An 18,790-nucleotide genomic window follows, 5' to 3' on the forward strand; every position below is an offset into this window, starting at 1 on the left:
GTGTACAGTGGGAGTGAATGGGAAGGTGTTTGGTTCCATTAGGATTGTGTACAGTGGGAGTGAATGGGAAGGGTTTTGCTTCCATTGGGATTGTGTACAGTGGGAGTGAACGAGAAGGGGTTTGGGTCCGTTGGGATTGTGTTCAGTGGGAGTGAACGGCAAGGGGTTTGGGATTGGGATTGTGGACAGTAGGAGTGAACGGGAAGGGGATTGGGATTGTGCACAGTGGGAGTGAACGGGAAGGGGTTTGGGATTGGGATTGTGTACAGTGGGAGTGAACGGGAAGGGATTTGGGTCCATTGGGATTGTGTACAGTGGGAGTGAACGGGAAGGGGTTTCGGATTGGGATTGTGCACAGTGGGAGTGAACGGTAAGGGATTTGGATCCATGGGGATTGTGTACAGTGGGAGTGAACGGGAAGGGGTTTGGCTCATTGGGATTGTGTACAGTGGGAGTGAACGGGAAGGGGTTTGGGTCCATTCGGATTCTGCACAGTCGGAGTGAATAGGAATGGGATTGGGATTGTGTACAGAGGGAGTAAACGGGAAGGGGTTTGGGTCCATTGGGATTTTGTACAGTGGGAGTGAACGGGAAAGGGATTGGGATTGTGTACAGTGGGAGTGAACGGCAGGGGGTTTGGGTTTGGGATTGTGCACAGTGGGAGTGAACGGGAAGGGGTTTGGTTCCATTGGGATTGTGTACAGTGGGAGAGAACGGGAAGGGGATTGGGATTGTGTACAGTGGGATTGAACGGCAAGTGGTTTGTGTCCATTGGGATTGTGTACAGTGGGAGTGAAGGGGAAGGGGTTTGGGTCCAATGGGATTGTGTACGGTGGGAGTGAATGGGAAGAGATTTGGGTCCGTTGGGATTGTGTACAGTGAGAGTGAACGGGAAGGCGTTTGGGATTGGGATTGTGTACAGTGGGAGTGAACACGAAGGGGATTGGGATTCTGTACAGTGGGTTGAACAGGAAGGGGTTTGGGTCCATTGGATTGTGTATGGTGGGAGTGAACGGGAAGGGGTTTGGGATTGGGATTGTGTACAGTGGGAGTGAAGGGGAAGGGATTTGGGTCCGTTGGTCCTGTGTACAGTGGGTTTGAACGGGAAGGGGTTTGGGATTGGGATTGTGTACAGTGGGAGTGAACGGGAAGGGGTTTGGGTCCATTGGGATTGTGTACAGTGGGAGTGAATGGAAAGGTGTTTGGTTCCATTAGGATTGTGTACACTGGTAGTGAATGGGAAGGGTTTTGCTTCCATTGGGATTGTGTACAGTGGGAGTGAACGGGAAGGGGTTTGGGTCCGTTGGGAATGTGTACAGTGGGAGTGAACGGCAAGGGGTTTGGGATTGGGATTGTGGACAGTAGGAGTGAATGGGAAGGGGATTGGGATTGTGCACAGTGGGAGTGAACGGGAAGGGGATTGAGATTGTGTACAGTGGGAGTGAACGGGAAGGGGTTTGGGTCCATTCGGATTGTGTACAGTGGGAGTGAACGGTAAGGGGTTTCGGATTGGGATTGTGCACAGTGGGAGTGAACGGGAAGGGGTTTGGATCCATGGGGATTGTGTTCAGTGGGAGTGAACGGGAAGGGGTTTGGCTCATTGGGATTGTGTACAGTGGGAGTGAACGGGAAGCGGTTTGGGTCCATTGGAATTGTGTACGGTGGGAGTGAGGGGGAAGAAGTTTGAGTCCATTGAGATTGTGAACAGTGGGAGTGAATGGGAAGGGGTTTGTGTCCATTGGGATTGTTTACAATGGGAGTGAACGGGAAGGGGTTTGGGATTGGTATTGTGTACAATGGGATTAAACCGGAAATGGTTTGGTCCTATTGGGATTGTGGACAGTGGGAGTGAACGGGAAGGTGTTTTGGTCCATTGGGATTGTGTACAGTGGGAGTGAACGGGAAGGGGTTTGGGTCCATTAGGATTGTGTACAGTGGTAGTGAATGGGAAGGGGTTTGGGTCCATTAGGATTGTGTACAGTGGTAGTGAATGGGAAGGGTTTGGGTCCATTGGGATTGTGTACCGTGGGAGTGAACGGGATATGGTTTGGGATTGGGATTGCGTACAGTGGTAGTGAATGGGAAGAGGTTTTGGGTCCTTTGGGATTTTGTACAGTGTGAGTGAACCGGAATGCCTTTGGGTCAATTGGGATTGTGCACAGTGGGAGTGAATGGGAAGGGGTTTGGCTCCATTGGGATTGTGTACAGTGGGAGTGAACGGGAAGGGGTTTGGTTCCATTGGGCTTGTGTACAGTGGGAATGAACGGGAAGGGTTTTGGGTCCATTGGGATTCTGCACAGTGGGAGTGAACGGGAAGGGGTTTGGGATTGGGATTGTGTACAGTGGGATTGAACGGGAAGGGGTTTGTGTCCATTGGGATTGTGTACAGGGGAGTGAATGGGAAGGGGTTTGGGTCCATTGGGATTGTGTACGGTGGGAGTGAATGGGAAGGGGTTTGGGTCCATTGGGATTGTGTACAGGGGAGTGAATGGGAAGGGGTTTGGGTCCATTGGGATTGTGTACAGGGGAGTGAATGGGAAGGGGTTTGGGTCCATTGGGATTGTGTACGGTGGGAGTGAACGGGAAGGGGTTTGAGTCCATTGGGATTGTTTACAATGGGAGTGAACGGGAAGGGGTTTGGGATTGGTATTGTGTACAGTGGGATTAAACCGGAAATGGTTTGGTCCTATTGGGAGTGTGGACAGTGGGAGTGAACGGGAAGGTGTTTTGGTCCATTGGTATTGTGTACAGTGGGATTAAACCGGAAATGGTTTGGTCCTATTGGGATTGTGGACAGTGGGAGTGAACGGGAAGGTGTTTTGGTCCATTGGGATTGTGTACAGTGGTAGTGAATGGGAAGGGGTTTGGGTCCATTAGGATTGTGTACAGTGGTAGTGAATGGGAAGGGTTTGGGTCCATTGGGATTATGTGCCGTGGGAGTGAACGGGATATGGTTTGGGATTGGGATTGCGTACATTGGTAGTGAATGGGAAGAGGTTTTGGGTCCTTTGGGATTTTGTACAGTGTGCGTGAACCGGAATCCCTTTGGGTCCATTGGGATTGTTTACAGTTGGAGTGAACGGGAAGGGGTTTGGTTCCATTGGGATTGTGTACAGTGGGAATGAACGGGAAGTGTTTTGGGTCCATTGGGATTCTGCACAGTGGGAGTGAACGGGAAGGGGTTTGGGATTGGGATTGTGTACAGTGGGATTGAACGGGAAGGGGTTTGTGTCCATTGGGATTGTGTACAGGGGAGTGAATGGGAAGGGGTTTGGGATTGGGATTGTGTACGGTGGGAGTGAACGGGAAGGGGTTTGGGTCCAATGGGATTGTGTACGGTGGGAGTGAATGGGAAGGGGTTTGGGTCCCTTGGGATTGTGTACAGTGGGAGTGAACGGGAAGGGGATTGGGATTGTGTACAGTGGGAGTGAACGTGAAGGGGATTGGGATTGGGATTGTGTACAGTGGGAGTGAATGGGAAGGGGTTTGGGTCCATTTGGATTGTGTACAGTGGGTTGAACGGGAAGGGGTTTGGGTCCATTTGGGATTGTGTACGGTGGGACTGAACGGGAAGGGGTTTGGGTCCGTTGGGATTGTGTACAGTGGAAGTGAACGGGAAGGGGATTGGGATTGGAATTGTGTACAGTGGGAGTGAACGGGAAGGGGATTGGGATTGTGTACAGTGGGAGTGAACGGGAAGGTGTTTGGTTCCATTAGGATTGTGTACAGTGGGAGTGAATGGGAAAGGGTTTGGGTCCATTGGGATTGTGTACAGAGGGAGTGAACGGGAAGGGGTTTGGGTCCGTTGGGATTGTGTACAGTGGAAGTGAATGGGAAGGGGATTGGGATTGGGATTGCGTACAGTGGGAGTGAACGGGAAGGGGTTTGGGTCCGTTGGTCTTGTGTACAGTGGCAGTGAACGGGAAGGGGTTTGGGATTGGGATTGTGTACAGTGGGAGTGAACGGGAAGGGGTTTGGGTCCGTTGGTCTTGTGTACAGTGGGAGTGAATGGGAAAGGGTTTGAGTCCATTGGGATTGTGTACAGAGGGAGTGAACGGGAAGGGGTTTGGGTCCATTGGGATTCTGCACAGTGGGAGTGAACGGGAAGGGGTTTGGGATTGAGATTGTGTACAGTAGGATTAAACGGGAAATGGTTTGGGCCCATTGGGATTGTGCACAATGGGAGTGAACGGGAAGGGGTTTGGGGCCATTGGGATTATGTACATTGGGAGTGAACGAGATATGGTTTGGGATTGGGAATGCTTACAGTGGTAGTGAACGGGAAGGTGTTTGGGTCCATTGGGATTGTGTACAGTGGGAGTGAACGGGAAGGGGTTTCGGATTGGGATTGTGCACAGTGAGACTGAACGGGAAGAGGTTTGGTTCCATGGGGATTGTGTACAGTGGGAGTGAACGGGAAGGGGTTTGGCTCATTGGAATTGTGTACTGTGGGAGTGAGGGGGAAGAAGTTTGGGTCCATTGAGATTGTGTACAGTGGGAGTGAACGGGAAGGGGTTGGCGTCCATTGGGATTGTTTACAATGGGAGTGAACGGGAAGGGGTTTGGGATTGGTATTGTGTACAGTGGGATTAAACCGGAAATGGTTTTGTCCCATTGGGATTGTGCACAGTGGGAGTGAACGGGAAGGTGTTTTGGTCCATTGGTATTGTGTACAGTGGGAGTGAACGGGAAGGGGTTTGGGTCCATTGGGATTGTGTACAATGGTAGTGAATGGGAAGGGGTTTGGTTCCATTGGGATTGTGTACAGTGGTAGTGAATGGGAAGGGTTTGGGTCCATTGGGATTGTGTACCGTGGGAGTGAACAGGATATGGTTTGGGATTGGGATTGCGTACAGTGGTAGTGAATGGGAAGAGGTTTTGAGTCCATTGGGATTTTGTACAGTGTGAGTGAACTGGAATGCCTTTGGGTCAATTGGGATTGTGTACAGTGGGAGTGAACGGGAAGGGGTTTGGCTCCATTGGGATTGTGTACAGTGGGAGTGAACAGGAAGGGGTTTGGTTCCATTGGGATTGAGTACAGTGGGTTGAACGGGAAGGGTTTTGGGTCCATTGGGATTCTGCACAGTGGGAGTGAACGGGAAGGGGTTTGGGATTAGGATTGTGTACAGTGGGATTGAACGAGAAGGGGTTTGTGTCCATTGGGATTGTGTACAGGGGAGTGAATGGGAAGGGGTTTGGGATTGGGATTGTGTACAGTGGGAGTGAACGGGAAGGGGTTTGGGATTGGGATTGTGTACAGTGGGAGTTACCAGGAAGGGGTTTGGGTCCATTGGGATTGTGTACGGTGGGAGTGAACGGGAAGGGGTTTGTGATTGGGATTGTGTACAGAGGGAGTAAACGGGAAGGTGTTTGGTTCCATTAGGATTGTGTACAGTGGGAGTGAACAGGATGGGGTTTGGGTCCATTGGGATTGTGCACAGTGGGAGTGAACGGGAAGGAGTTTGGGACCATTGGAATTATGCACAGTGAGAGTGAACGGGAAGGGGTTTGGGATTGGGATTGTGTACAGTGGGAGTGAACGGGAAGGTGTTTGGTTCCATTAGGATTGTGTACAGTGGGAGTGAATGGGAAGGGGATTGGGATTGTGTACAGTGGGAGTGAACGTGAAGGGGATTGGGATTGTGTATAGTGGGTTGAACGGGAAGGGGTTTTGGTCCATTGGGATTGTGTACGGTGGGAGTGAACGTGAAGGGGTTTGGGTCCGTTGGAATTGTGCACAGTGAGAGTGAACTGGAGGGGGTTTGGGATTGGAATTGTGTACAGTAGGGGTAAACGGGAAGGGGTTTGGGTCCATTGGGATTGTGTACAGTAGGAGTTAACGGGATGGGGATTGCGATTGGGATTGTGCACAGTGGGAGTGAACGGGCAGGGGTTTGGTATTAGGATTGTGTACAGTGGGAGTGAACGGGAAGGGGTTTGGGTCCATTGGGATTGTGTACAGTGGGAGTAAACAGGAAGGGGTTTGTGTCCATTGGGATTGTGTACAGTGGGAGTGAACAGGAAGGGGTTTGTGTCCATTGGAATTGTGTGCAGTGGGAGTGAACGGGAAGGGGTTTGTATTTGGGATTGTGTACAGTGGGAGTGAATGGGAAGAGGTTTGGGTCCATTGGGATTGTGTACAGTGAGAGTGTACAGGAATGGATTTGGGTCCATTGGGATTGTGCACAGTGGAAGTGAACAGGAAGGGGTTTGGTCCATTGGGATTGTGCACATTGGGAGTGAACGGGAAGGGGTTTGGATCCATTGGGATTGTGTACAGTGGGAGTGAATGGGAAGGGGTTGCCAATTGGGATTGTGTACAGTGGGAGTGAACGGGAAGGGGTTTCGGATTGGGATTGTGTACAGTGAGAGTGAACGGGAAGGGGTTTGGGATTTGGATTGTGTACAGTGGGAGTGAGTAGGGAGGGGTTTGGATCCATGGGGATTGTGTACAGTGGGAGTGAACCAGAAGGGGTTTGGCTCAGTGGGATTGTGTACATTGGGAGTGAACGGGAATGTGATTGGGTCCATTGGAATTGTGTACAGTGGGAGTGAGAGGGATGGAGTTTGGGTCCATTGGGATTGTTTACAGTGGGAGTGAATGGGAAGGGGTTTGGGATTGAGATTGTGTACAGTAGGATTAAACGGGAAATGGTTTGGGCCCATTGGGATTGTGCACAATGGGAGTGAACGGGAAGGGTTTTGGGGCCATTGGGATTATGTACATTGGGAGTGAACGAGATATGGTTTGGGATTGGGAATGCTTACAGTGGTAGTGAACGGGAAGGGGTTTGGGTCCATTGGGATTGTGTACAGTGGGAGTGAACGGGAAGGGGTTTCGGATTGGGATTGTGCACAGTGGGACTGAACGGGAAGAGGTTTGGTTCCATGGGGATTGTGTACAGTGGGAGTGAACGGGAAGGGGTTTGGCTCATTGGGATTGTGTACAGTGGGAGTGAACGGGAAGGAGTTTGGGTCCATTGGAATTGTGTACTGTGGGAGTGAGGGGCAAGAAGTTTGGGTCCATTGAGATTGTGTACAGTGGGAGTGAACGGGAAGGGGTTGGCGTCCATTGGGATTGTTTACAATGGGAGTGAACGGGAAGGGGTTTGGGATTGGTATTGTGTACAGTGGGATTAAACCGGAAATGATTTTGTCCCATTGGGATTGTGCACAGTGGGAGTGAACGGGAAGGTGTTTTGGTCCATTGGGATTGTGTACAGTTGGAGTGAACGGGAAGGGGTTTGGGTCCATTGGGATTGTGTACAATGGTAGTGAATGGGAAGGGGTTTGGTTCCATTGGGATTGTGTACAGTGGTAGTGAATGGGAAGGGGTTTGCGTCCATTAGGATTGTGTACAGTGGTAGTGAATGGGAAGGGTTTGGGTCCATTGGGATTATGTGCCGTGGGAGTGAACGGGATATGGTTTGGGATTGGGATTGCGTACATTGGTAGTGAATGGGAAGAGGTTTTGGGTCCTTTGGGATTTTGTACAGTGTGCGTGAACCGGAATCCCTTTGGGTCCATTGGGATTGTTTACAGTTGGAGTGAACGGGAAGGGGTTTGGGTCCATTGGGATTGTGTACAGTGGGAGTGAACGGGAAGGGGTTTGGCTACATTTGGATTGTGTACAGTGGGAGTGAACGGGAAGGGGTTTGGTTCCATTGGGATTGTGTACAGTGGGAATGAACGGGAAGTGTTTTGGGTCCATTGGGATTCTGCACAGTGGGAGTGAACGGGAAGGGGTTTGGGATTGGGATTGTGTACAGTGGGATTGAACGGGAAGGGGTTTGTGTCCATTGGGATTGTGTACAGGGGAGTGAATGGGAAGGGGTTTGGGATTGGGATTGTGTACGGTGGGAGTGAACGGGAAGGGGTTTGGGTCCAATGGGATTGTGTACGGTGGGAGTGAATGGGAAGGGGTTTGGGTCCCTTGGGATTGTGTACAGTGGGAGTGAACAGGAAGGGGATTGGGATTGTGTACAGTGGGAGTGAACGTGAAGGGGATTGGGATTGGGATTGTGTACAGTGGGAGTGAATGGGAAGGGGTTTGGGTCCATTTGGATTGTGTACAGTGGGTTGAACGGGAAGGGGTTTGGGTCCATTTGGGATTGTGTACGGTGGGACTGAACGGGAAGGGGTTTGGGTCCGTTGGGATTGTGTACAGTGGAAGTGAACGGGAAGGGGATTGGGATTGGGATTGTGTACAGTGGGAGTGAACGGGAAGGGGTTTGGGATTGGGATTGTGTACAGTGGGAGTGAACGGGAAGGTGTTTGGTTCCATTAGGATTGTGTACAGTGGGAGTGAATGGGAAAGGGTTTGGGTCCATTGGGATTGTGTACAGAGGGAGTGAACGGGAAGGGGTTTGGGTCCGTTGGGATTGTGTGCAGTGGAAGTGAATGGGAAGGGGATTGGGATTGGGATTGCGTACAGTGGGAGTGAACGGGAAGGGGTTTGGGTCCGTTGGTCTTGTGTACAGTGGCAGTGAACGGGAAGGGGTTTGGGATTGGGATTGTGTACAGTGGGAGTGAACGGGAAGGTGTTTGGTTCCATTAGGATTGTGTACAGTGGGAGTGAATGGGAAAAGGTTTGGGTCCATTGGGATTGCGTACAGTGGTAGTGAACGGGAAGGGGTTTTGGGTCCATTGGGATTTTGTACAGTGTGAGTGAACTGGAATGCCTTTGGGTCCATTGGGATTGTGTACAGTGGGCGTGAATGACTATCTTTGGGATTGGGATTGTGTACAGTGGGAGTGAACGGGAAGGGGTTTGGGTCCTTTGGGATTGTGGACAGTAGGTGTGAATGGGAAGGGGTTTGGGATTCGGATTGTGTACAGTGGGAGTGAACAGGAAGGGGTTTGGGTTCATTGGGATTATGTACAGTGGGAGTGAACGGGAAGGGGTTTGGGTGCATTGGGATTGTGTACAGTGGGAGTGAATGGGAAAGGGATTGGAATTGTGTAAAATGGGAGTCAATGGGAAGGGTTTTGGGTCCATTGGTATTGTGTACGGTGGGAGTGAACGGGAAGGGGTTTGGGTCCATTGGGATTGTGTACGGTGGGAGTGAACGGGAAGGGCTTTGGATCCATTGGGATTGTGTACAGTGGGAGTGAACGGGAAGGGGATTGGGATTGTGATCAGTGGGAGTGAACGGGAAGGGTTTTGGGATTGGGGTTGTGTACAGTGGGAGTGAACGGGAAGAGGTTTGGGTCCATTGGGATTGTGTACAGTGGGAGTGAACGGGAAAGGGATTGGAATTGTGTAAAGTGGGAATCAACGGGAAGGTTTTTGGGTCCATTGGTATTGTGTACAATGGGAGTGAACGGGAAGGGTTTTGGGATTGGGATTGTGTACAGGGGGAGTGAACGGGAAGATTTTTGGGTCCATTGGGATTGTGTACAGTGGGAGTGAACAGGAAGGGGTTTGGGTCCATTGGGATTGTGCACAGTGGGAGTGAATGGGAAGGGGTTTGGGATTGGGATTGTGTACAGTGGGAGTGAACAGGAACGGGTTTGAGTTCATTGGGATTGTGTACAGTGGTAGTGAACTGGAAGGGGTTTTGGGTCCATTGGGATTTTGTACAGTGTGAGTGAACTGGAATGCCTTTGGGTCCATTGGGATTGTGTACAGTGGGAGTGAATGGGAAGGGGTTTGGGTCCATTTGGATTGTGGACAGTGGGAGTGAACGGGAAGGGGATTGGAATTGTGTAAAGTGGGAGTCAACGGGAAGGGTTTTGGATCCATTGGTATTGTGTACGGTGGGAGTGAATGGGAAGGGGATTGGGATTGTGTACAGTGGGAGTGAACGGGAAGGGGATTGGGATTGTGTACAGTGGGAATCAACGGGATGGTTTTTGGTTCCATTGGTATTGTGTACAGTGAGAGTGAACGGGAAGGGTTTTGGGATTGGGATTGTGTACAGGGGGAGTGAACGGGAAAGGGTTTGGGTCCATTGGGATTCTGTACAGTGGGAGTGAATGGGAAGGGGTTTGGGTCCATTGGGATTGTGTACAGTGGGAGTGAACGGGAAGGGGTTTGTATCCATTGGGATTGTGTACAGTGGGAGTGAATGGGAAGTGGTTTGGGTCCATTGGGATTGTGTACAGTGGGAGTGAATGGGAAGGGCTTTGGGTCCATTGGGTTTGTGTACAGTGGGATTGAACGGGAAGGGTTTTGGTTCCATTGGGATTGTGTACAGTGGGATTGAACAGGAAGGGGTTTGGGTCCATTGGGATTGTGCACAGTTGGAGTCAACTGGAAGGGTTTTGGGATTGGGATTGTGTACAGCTGGAGTGAACGGGATGGGGTTTGGGATTGGGATTTTGCACAGTGGTAGTGAACGGGAAGGGGTTTGAGATGGGGTTTGTGCACAGTGGGAGTGAACGGGAAGGGGATTGGGTCCTTTGGGATTGTGTACTGTGGGAGTGAACGGGAAGGGGATTGGGATTGTGTACAGTTCAAGTGAACGGGAAGGGGTATGTGTCCATTGGGATTGTGTACAGTGGGAGTGAACGGGCAGGGGTTTGGGTCAATTGGGATTGTGCACAGTGGGAGTGAACGGGAAGGGGTTTGGGTCCATTTGGATTGTGTACAGTGGGAGTGAAGGGAAGGGGTTTGGGTCCATTGGGATTGTGTCCATTGGGAGTGAACGGGAAGTGGTTTGGGTCCATTGGGATTGTGTCCATTGGGAGTGAACGGGAAGGGGTTTGGGTCCATTGGGATTGTGTACAGTGGGAGTAAACGGGAAGGGGTTTGGGATTGGGATTGTGCACAGTGGGAGTGAACGAGTATCTTTGGGATTGGGATTGTGTACAGTGGGAGTGAACGAGTATCTTTGGGATTGGGATTGTGTACAGTGGGAGTGAACGAGTATCTTTGGGATTGGGATTGTGTACAGTGAGAGTGAACGAGTATCTTTGGGATTGGGATTGTGTAAAGTGGGAGTGAATGAGTATCTTTGGGATTGGGATTGTGTACAGTGGGAGTGAACGTGTATCTTTGGGATTGGGATTGTGTACAGTGGGAGTGAACGGGAAGGGGTTTGGGCCTGTTGGGATTGTGTGCAGTGGGAGTGAATGAGTATCTTTGGGATTGGGGTTGTGTACAGTGACATTACAGCACTGAATATTGATATATTAATTATTTTGTGTCTTTTATTCAATATTTCAGCTGAAACAGCGATCGGCGTCCAATCCGAAGTGAGTGAGTCAGAGAATCTCAAAAAACCGGTATGGGATATATCAGAGTGTTACACTGAGGGGTGTCGGGTATATCAGAGTGTTACAGTGAGGGGTGTGGGATATATCGGAGTGTTACAGTGAGGGGTGTGGGATATATCAGAGTGTTACAGTGAGGGGTGTGGGATATATCGGAGTGTTACAGTGAGGGGTGTGGGATATATCGGAGTGTTACAGTGAGGGGTGTGGGATATATCAGAGTGTTACAGTGAGGGGTGTGGGATATATCAGAGTGTTACAGTGAGGGGTGTGGGATATATCAGAGTGTTACAGTGAGGGGTGTGGGATATATCAGAGTGTTACAGTGAGGTGTGTGGGATATAGCGTGTTACAGTGAGGGGTGTGGGATATATCAGAGTGTTACAGTGAGGGGTGTGGGATATATCAGAGTGTTACAGTGAGGAGTGTGGGTTATATCAGAGTGTTACAGTGAGGGGTGTGGGATATATCAGAGTGTTACAGTGAGGAGTATGGGATATATCAGCGTGTTACAGTGAGGGGGGTGGGGTATAACAGAGTGTTACAGTGAGGGGTGTGGGTTATATGAGAGTGTTACAGTGAGGGGTGTGGGATATATCAGGGTGTTACAGTGAGGGGTGTGGGATGTATCAGAATGTTACAGTGAGGGGTGTGGGATATATCAGAGTGTTACAGTGAGGGGTGTGGGATATATCAGAATGTTACAGTGAGGGGTGTGGGATATATCAGAGTGTTACAGTGAGGGGTGTGGGGTATATCAGGGTGTTACAGTGAGGGGTGTGGGATATATCAGAGTGTTACAGTGATGGGTGTGGGATATATCAGAGTGTTACAGTGAGGGGTGTGGGATATAACAGTGTGTTACAGTGAGGGGTGTGGGGTATATTAGGGTATTACAGTGAGGGTTGTGGGATATATCAGTGTGTTACAGTGAGGGGTGTGGGATATATCAGAGTGTTACAGTGATGGGTGTGGGATATATCAGAGTGTTACAGTGAGGGGTGTGGGATATATCAGAGTGTTACAGTGAGGGGTGTGGGATATATCAGAGTGTTACAGTGAGTGGTGTGGGATATATTAGAGTGTTACAGTGAGGGGTGTGGGATATATCAGAGTGTTACAGTGAGGGTTGTGGGATAAATCAGAGTGTTACAATGAGGTGTGTGGGATATATCAAAGTGTTACAGTGAGGGGTGTGGCATATATCAGAGCGTTACAGTGAGGGTGTGGGATATATCAGTGTGTTACAGTGAGGGGTGTGGGGTATATTAGGGTATTACAGTGAGGGTTGTGGGATATATCAGTGTGTTACAGTGAGGGGTGTGGGATATATCAGAGTGTTACCGTGAGGGGTGTGGGATATATCAGAGTGTTACACTGAGGGGTGAGGGTTATATCAGAGTGTTACAGTGAGGAGTGTGGGATATATCAGAGTGTTACAGTGAGGGGTATGGCGTATATCAGAGTGTTACAGTGAGGGGTGTGGGGTATATCAGAGTGTTACAGTGAGGGGTGTGGGATATATCAGGGTGTTACAGTGAGGGGTGTGGGATATATCAGAGTGTTACAATGAGGGGTGTGGAATATATCAGGGTGTTACAGTGAGGGTTGTGGGATATATCAGAGTGTTACAGTGAGGAGTGTGTGATGTATCAGGGTGTTACAGTGAGGGGTGTGGGGTATATCAGAGTGTTACAGTGAGGGGTGTGGGATATATCAGAGTGTTACAGTGAGGAGTGTGGGTTATATCAGAGTGTTACAGTGAGGGGTGTGGGGTATATCAGAGTGTTACAGTGAGGGGTGTGGGATATATCAGAGTGTTACAGTGAGGGGTGTGGGATATATCAGAGTGTTACAGTGAGGGGTGTGGGATATATCAGAGTGTTACAGTGAGGGGTGTGGGATGTATCAGAGTGTTACAGTGAGGGGTGTGGGATATATCAGAGTGTTACAGTGAGGGGTGTGGGATATATCAGAGTGTTACAGTGAGGGGTGTGGGATATATCAGAGTGTTACAGTGAGGGGTGTGGGGTATATCAGAGTGTTACAGTGAGGGGTGTGGGATATATCAGAGTGTTACAGTGAGGGGTGTGGGATGTATCAGAGTGTTACAGTGAGGGGTGTGGGATGTATCAGAGTGTTACAGTGAGGGGTGTGGGATATATCAGAGTGTTACAGTGAGGGGTGTGGGATATATCAGAGTGTTACAGTGAGGGGTGTGGGATATATCAGAGTGTTACAGTGAGGGGTGTGGGATATATCAGAGTGTTACACTGAGGGGTGTGGGTTATAGCAGAGTGTTACAGTGAGGAGTGTGGGATATATCAGAGTGTTACAGTGAGGGGTATGGGGTATATCAGAGTGTTACAGTGAGGGGTGTGGGATATATCAGAGTGTTACAGTGAGTGGTGTGGGATATATTAGAGTGTTACAGTGAGGGGTGTGGGATATATCAGAGTGTTACAGTGAGGGTTGTGGGATAAATCAGAGTGTTACAATGAGGTGTGTGGGATATATCAAAGTGTTACAGTGAGGGGTGTGGCATATATCAGAGCGTTACAGTGAGGGGTGTGGGATATATCAGTGTGTTACAGTGAGGGGTGTGGGGTATATTAGGGTATTACAGTGAGGGTTGTGGGATATATCAGTGTGTTACAGTGAGGGGTGTGGGATATATCAGAGTGTTACCGTGAGGGGTGTGGGATATATCAGAGTGTTACACTGAGGGGTGTGGGTTATATCAGAGTGTTACAGTGAGGAGTGTGGGTTATATCAGAGTGTTACAGTGAGGAGTGTGGGATATATCAGAGTGTTACAGTGAGGGGTGTGGGATATATCAGAGTGTTACAGTGAGGGGTGTGGGATATATCAGAGTGCTACAGTGAGGGGTGTGGGATATATCAGAGTGTTACAGTGAGGGGTGTGGTGTATATCAGAGTGTTACAGTGAGGGGTGTGGGATATATCAGGGTGTTACAGTGAGGGGTGTGGGATATATCAGAGTGTTACAATGAGGGGTGTGGAATATATCAGGGTGTTACAGTGAGGGGTGTGGGATATATCAGAGTGTTACAGTGAGGGGTGTGGGATATATCAGAGTGTTACAGTGAGGGGTGTGGGATATATCAGAGTGTTACAGTGAGGGGTGTGGGATATATATCAGAGTGTTACAGTGAGGGGTGTGGGATATATCAGAGTGTTACAGTGAGGGGTGTGGGGTATATCAGAGTGTTACAGTGAGGGGTGTGGGATATATCAGAGTGTTACAGTGAGGGGTGTGGGATATATCAGAGTGTTACAGTGAGGGGTGTGGGATATATAGCAGAGTGTTACAGTGAGGGGTGTGGAATATATCAGAGTGTTACAGTGAGGGGTGTGGGATATATCAGAGTGTTACAGTGAGGGGTGTGGGATATATCAGAGTGTTACAGTGAGGGGTGTGGGATATATCAGAGTGTTACAGTGAGGGGTGTGGGGTATATCAGAGTGTTACAGTGAGGGGTGTGGGATATATCAGAGTGTTACAGTGAGGGGTGTGGGGTATATCAGAGTGTTACAGTGAGGGGTGTGGGATATATCAGAGTGTTACAGTGAGGGTTGTGGGATATATCAGAGTGTTACAGTGAGGGGTGTGGGGTATATCAGAGTGTTACAGTGAGGGATGCGGGGTATATCAGTTTGTTACAGTGAGGGGTGTGGGGTATATCAGAGTGTTACAGTGAGGGGTGTGGGATATATCAGAGTGTTACAGTGAGGGGTGTGGGATATATCAGAGTGTTACAGTGAGGGGTGTGGGATATATCAGAGTGTTACAGTGAGGGGTGTGGGATATATCAGAGTGTTACAGTGAGGGGTGTGGGGTATATCAGAGTGTTACAGTGAGGGGTGTGGGGTATATCAGAGTGTTACAGTGAGGGGTGTGGGATATATCAATGGGGAATTTTTCGTTTATTTGTCCGGTTTTCCGGATCCCTGTATCCCGATCGTCCGCTGCTGACCCCTGTCTCTGTTCTGCTGCAGTTGGCTGTGGGAAAGACGCATTTGTTGATCCCGATCCAGGAAGAGACACCCACCGAGTCGCTCAGCTGTCCCACCGCCCTGCCTGGACTTCCCGACTGTGTTCAGGCTGCCGGCCGGACCCTTCTCCCCAACAGTAAGTGTGAGGGCTAGGGAGGGATAGGACACCGGGACGGAGGGAGGGAGGGTGGGTGGTGCGGGATGGAGGGCGGAGAGGGGGTGAGGGGTGGGGGAAGGGAGGAGGGGTCTGCGGATGAGGAGGGGTGGTTGAGCGGAGGAGGGGCGTGTGAGCGGAGGAGGGGAGGGTGAGCGGAGGAGGGGAGGGTGAGCGGAGGAGGGGAGGGTGAGCGGAGGAGGGGAGGGTGAGCGGAGGAGGGGAGGGTGAGCGGAGGAGGGGAGGGTGAGCGGAGGAGGAGAGGAGGGTGAGCGGAGGAGGGGAGGGCGAGCGGGGGAGGGGAGGGCGAGCGGAGGAGGGGAGGGCGAGTGGAGGAGGGGAGGGTGAGTGGAGGGTGCGAGTGGATGGGCAGTCGAGGGGGAGGGGACGAGGGGATGAGTGCGGGACGGGGAGAGGAGAGGAGAGGGAGAGGGACTGGGGGCAGAGGAGAGGGAAGCACGGTGTAGGCACGGAGGGAGGAGGGTTGCGGCGAGGTGGAGTGGAGGTGACACGGAGGGAGTGAACACGCGGAGGCGAGGAAGGGGGATGTGGGGCGGGGAAAGGCGAGGGGGAGGGACACTGGGGAGCTGGGGTGGAGGGTGGGCAGGAGGCTGGGTAGGGAGTGTGGAGGGAGGTGGGGAGGGCAGAGGGAGGGAGGGCAGAGGGAGGGAGGGAGAGAGCACTTATCCTGGGCTTGGGTCTGGCTGGGACTGGGGAGTGGGATCTTGCTGTGCGAGGCGGGGAGGGGGACGGTGCGGAGAAGCTGGGGAATCGGGGAATGTGGGGAATCGGGTGGTCTGGGATGTTCGTTGTAACCCACCTCCCTCTCTCCCTCTCTCTCTCTGCCCGTCACCGCCCCCTGCAGACAGCCAGGTGAACTACGTCATCGCCGACCTGGTGCCCGCCTCCAGGTGGAAGGAGTTTGTGCGCCGCCTGGGCATGAACGACCACGACATCGAGCGCAGCGAGATGGACAATCGCCACAGCTACCGCGAGGCCCAGTACGGGATGGTGCGGGTCTGGCGGGAGAAGCAGGGGGGCCGTGGAGCCACGGTGGAGGCCATCTGCAAGGTGCTGAAGGACATGGAGCTCAACGGCTGCGCTGAGCAGTTTCAAGAGGCCCTCCAGTGAGCCGGACCGAGGGTGGGGGATGAACTCTGGCACCTTCCTGCTGCCCATTCCCTCCTCCCTCCTCCCTCCTCCTCCTCCTCCTCGCTCCGTCTCTACCGGGAACAGAACCGTCCGACCATTTCCGCCTCTCCAGCGTCAGATCGACCCGGGCGCGGGACCAAAGTTCGAGGGGCCCATCTTGCGTTTGCATCCCGCCCCCGCCCCCACCACCCCCCCGAGGGACTAGTTCCGACTCTCGATGGACACCCTCCCTCCCCTCCGTGTGCTTTGGTCAGGGACTTGGGGACGGTGTTGAGGGAGGTGGGTGAAGAAATCCACCCCGCGATGCCTTCCCTGGCCGAATGGCTGGCCACTTCAGCCGGCCCGGTATGCTGGCCGGTGGGGGGGTGGGGGAAGGCAGTAGCGGTGGCGGATGTGCACCCGCCCCGGGAAATAACCCCGAGGCACCGCGGGGTCAGGACTTGGGAGCGTCAAACGCCAAACTCCAAACGCTATGACCATAACCGTGTACTTGGCTGGGCGGAGGGGAGCCCTTAAATTGGGAAATGCGAACCCACAATTGGGTGGGGTGGGTTTTATGAGACGAAATATTCTATTTTCGAGATAAAATCGCACTCTCCCAGCTCCAGGCTTAGTCACGCCTCAGGGTTACGGACTGGGGAAAACCTCCAGAGAGACGTTTTCGCTCCAAGTTCAAAGCCAGTATTTGCGGAGTGTCGGGGAGAGGGGTGAGCAGAGTTGATCCATCCCCTGTCCCAGACTTCCCCCACCCCCCCAACTCATCCCCACCGGTTTCATCTCCAAATGGTCCAGATTCTGGCCCGTGATTGATTTTTTTCCCAAACTCTCAAGTTCCATAATGAACAATGAATAATCTGCTCTTCCTGAATTTTATAAATAAAGAGGCTTTTATCATAACCGAGTCCTCCGAGCCTTTACCTGCTTTCTCAGAGACAGACACGAGTACCGTGGGCTGCCCGGTGTGTAACTGGGAGGGGGTGGGTGAGAGGGTTAATCCCCCCTCCCCCTCCGATAGGGGAAGGGGCTGCCCGGTGTGTAACTGGGAGGAGGTGGGTGAGAGGGTTAATCCCCCCTCCCCTCCGATAGGGGAAGGGGCTGCCCGGTGTGTGTGTGTGTAACTGGGAGGGGGTGGGTGAGAGGGTTAATCCCCCCCTCCGATAGGGGAAGGGGCTGCCCGGTGTGTGTGTGTGTAACTGGGAGGGGGTGGGTGAGAGGGTTAATCCCCCCTCCCTCTCCGATAGGGGAAGGGGCTGCCCGGTGTGTGTGTGTGTAACTGGGAGGGGGTGGGTGAGAGGGTTAATCCCCCCCTCCGATAGGGGAAGGGGCTGCCCTGTGTGTGTGTGTGTAACTGGGAGGAGGTGGGTGAGAGGGTTAATACCCCCTCCCCTCCGATAGGGGAAGGGGCTGCCCGGTGTGTGTGTGTGTAACTGGGAGGGGGTGGGTGAGAGGGTTAATACCCCCTCCCCTCCGATAGGGGAAGGGGCTGCCCTGTGTGTGTGTGTAAGTGGGAAGTCGAGGGTTAATCCCTCTCTCGTTGGCAATCGAGCCATCCCCAGAGTTTCGTTTGTCCGGAAATTGTCTACGTGTCAGGCTGGAGGAGTGAACAATTCCCAGAAACTCCGACATCCTGTTTTCGATTCCCCCCCCCACGCCCGGGTGAACTGCCGGAGAGCGTGTGCCCTGTACAAACCCAGGCGTGGGTGTGGGAGGGAACTCCTCCCTCCCTCTGCCTCTCAGCGCAAGCACTCGAACCTCGGCCCCTCACAGAGCCCACGCCCAGTCCCCCATCAGTCTCCTCGAGCTACCATCCGGCCGCAGTTCCCCTATCCTGGGAACGCTGGTCGCTTTGTACTTTCGAGAATTCATTCGCGCCCCCTTCCCCACCCCACCCACCCACCCCTATCGAGAGGCACTTGCTCAGCAATAACCTGCTCACCGACGCCCTGTTGGGGTCCCGCCAGGGCCACTCGGCTCCTGACCTCCTTCCAGCCTTGGATCAAACATGGACAGAGGAGCTGAACTCCCGGGGTGAGGCGAGAGTGACTGCCCTCGACATCGAGGCGGCATTCGACCGGGTGTGGCTTCAAGGAGCCCCGGCAAAAACTGGAGTCGATGGGAATCAGGGTGGGGGAAACTCTCCGCTGGTTGGAATCATACCCAGCACAAAGGAAAATGGTTGTGGTCGTCGGAGGTCAGTCATCTCAGCTCCAGGACATCACTGCAGGAGTTCCTCAGGGTTAGTGTCCTCGGC

At 52.2% G+C, this 18,790-nt stretch overlaps 1 protein-coding gene across 1 annotated transcript in view; it reads left to right on the forward strand.

The window, feature by feature from the left end:
* The window catches only part of LOC144676380 (tumor necrosis factor receptor superfamily member 1A-like), a 31,640-nt gene extending 14,201 nt beyond the window's left edge, over positions 1-17,439 (forward strand). Inside the window, exons 6-8 of the mRNA XM_078536814.1 lie at positions 11,171-11,229; positions 15,237-15,369; positions 16,253-17,439. Coding sequence (XP_078392940.1) covers positions 11,171-11,229; positions 15,237-15,369; positions 16,253-16,518 — 458 coding nt within the window. The 3' untranslated portion in view covers positions 16,519-17,439. The remainder of the gene's footprint in view (positions 1-11,170; positions 11,230-15,236; positions 15,370-16,252) is intronic.
* Positions 17,440-18,790: the final 1,351 nt, after the last annotated feature.

This window comes from Cetorhinus maximus, unplaced genomic scaffold, assembly GCF_964194155.1.
Source record: "Cetorhinus maximus unplaced genomic scaffold, sCetMax3.hap1.1 HAP1_SCAFFOLD_1555, whole genome shotgun sequence".
Taxonomy (NCBI): domain Eukaryota; kingdom Metazoa; phylum Chordata; class Chondrichthyes; order Lamniformes; family Cetorhinidae; genus Cetorhinus; species Cetorhinus maximus.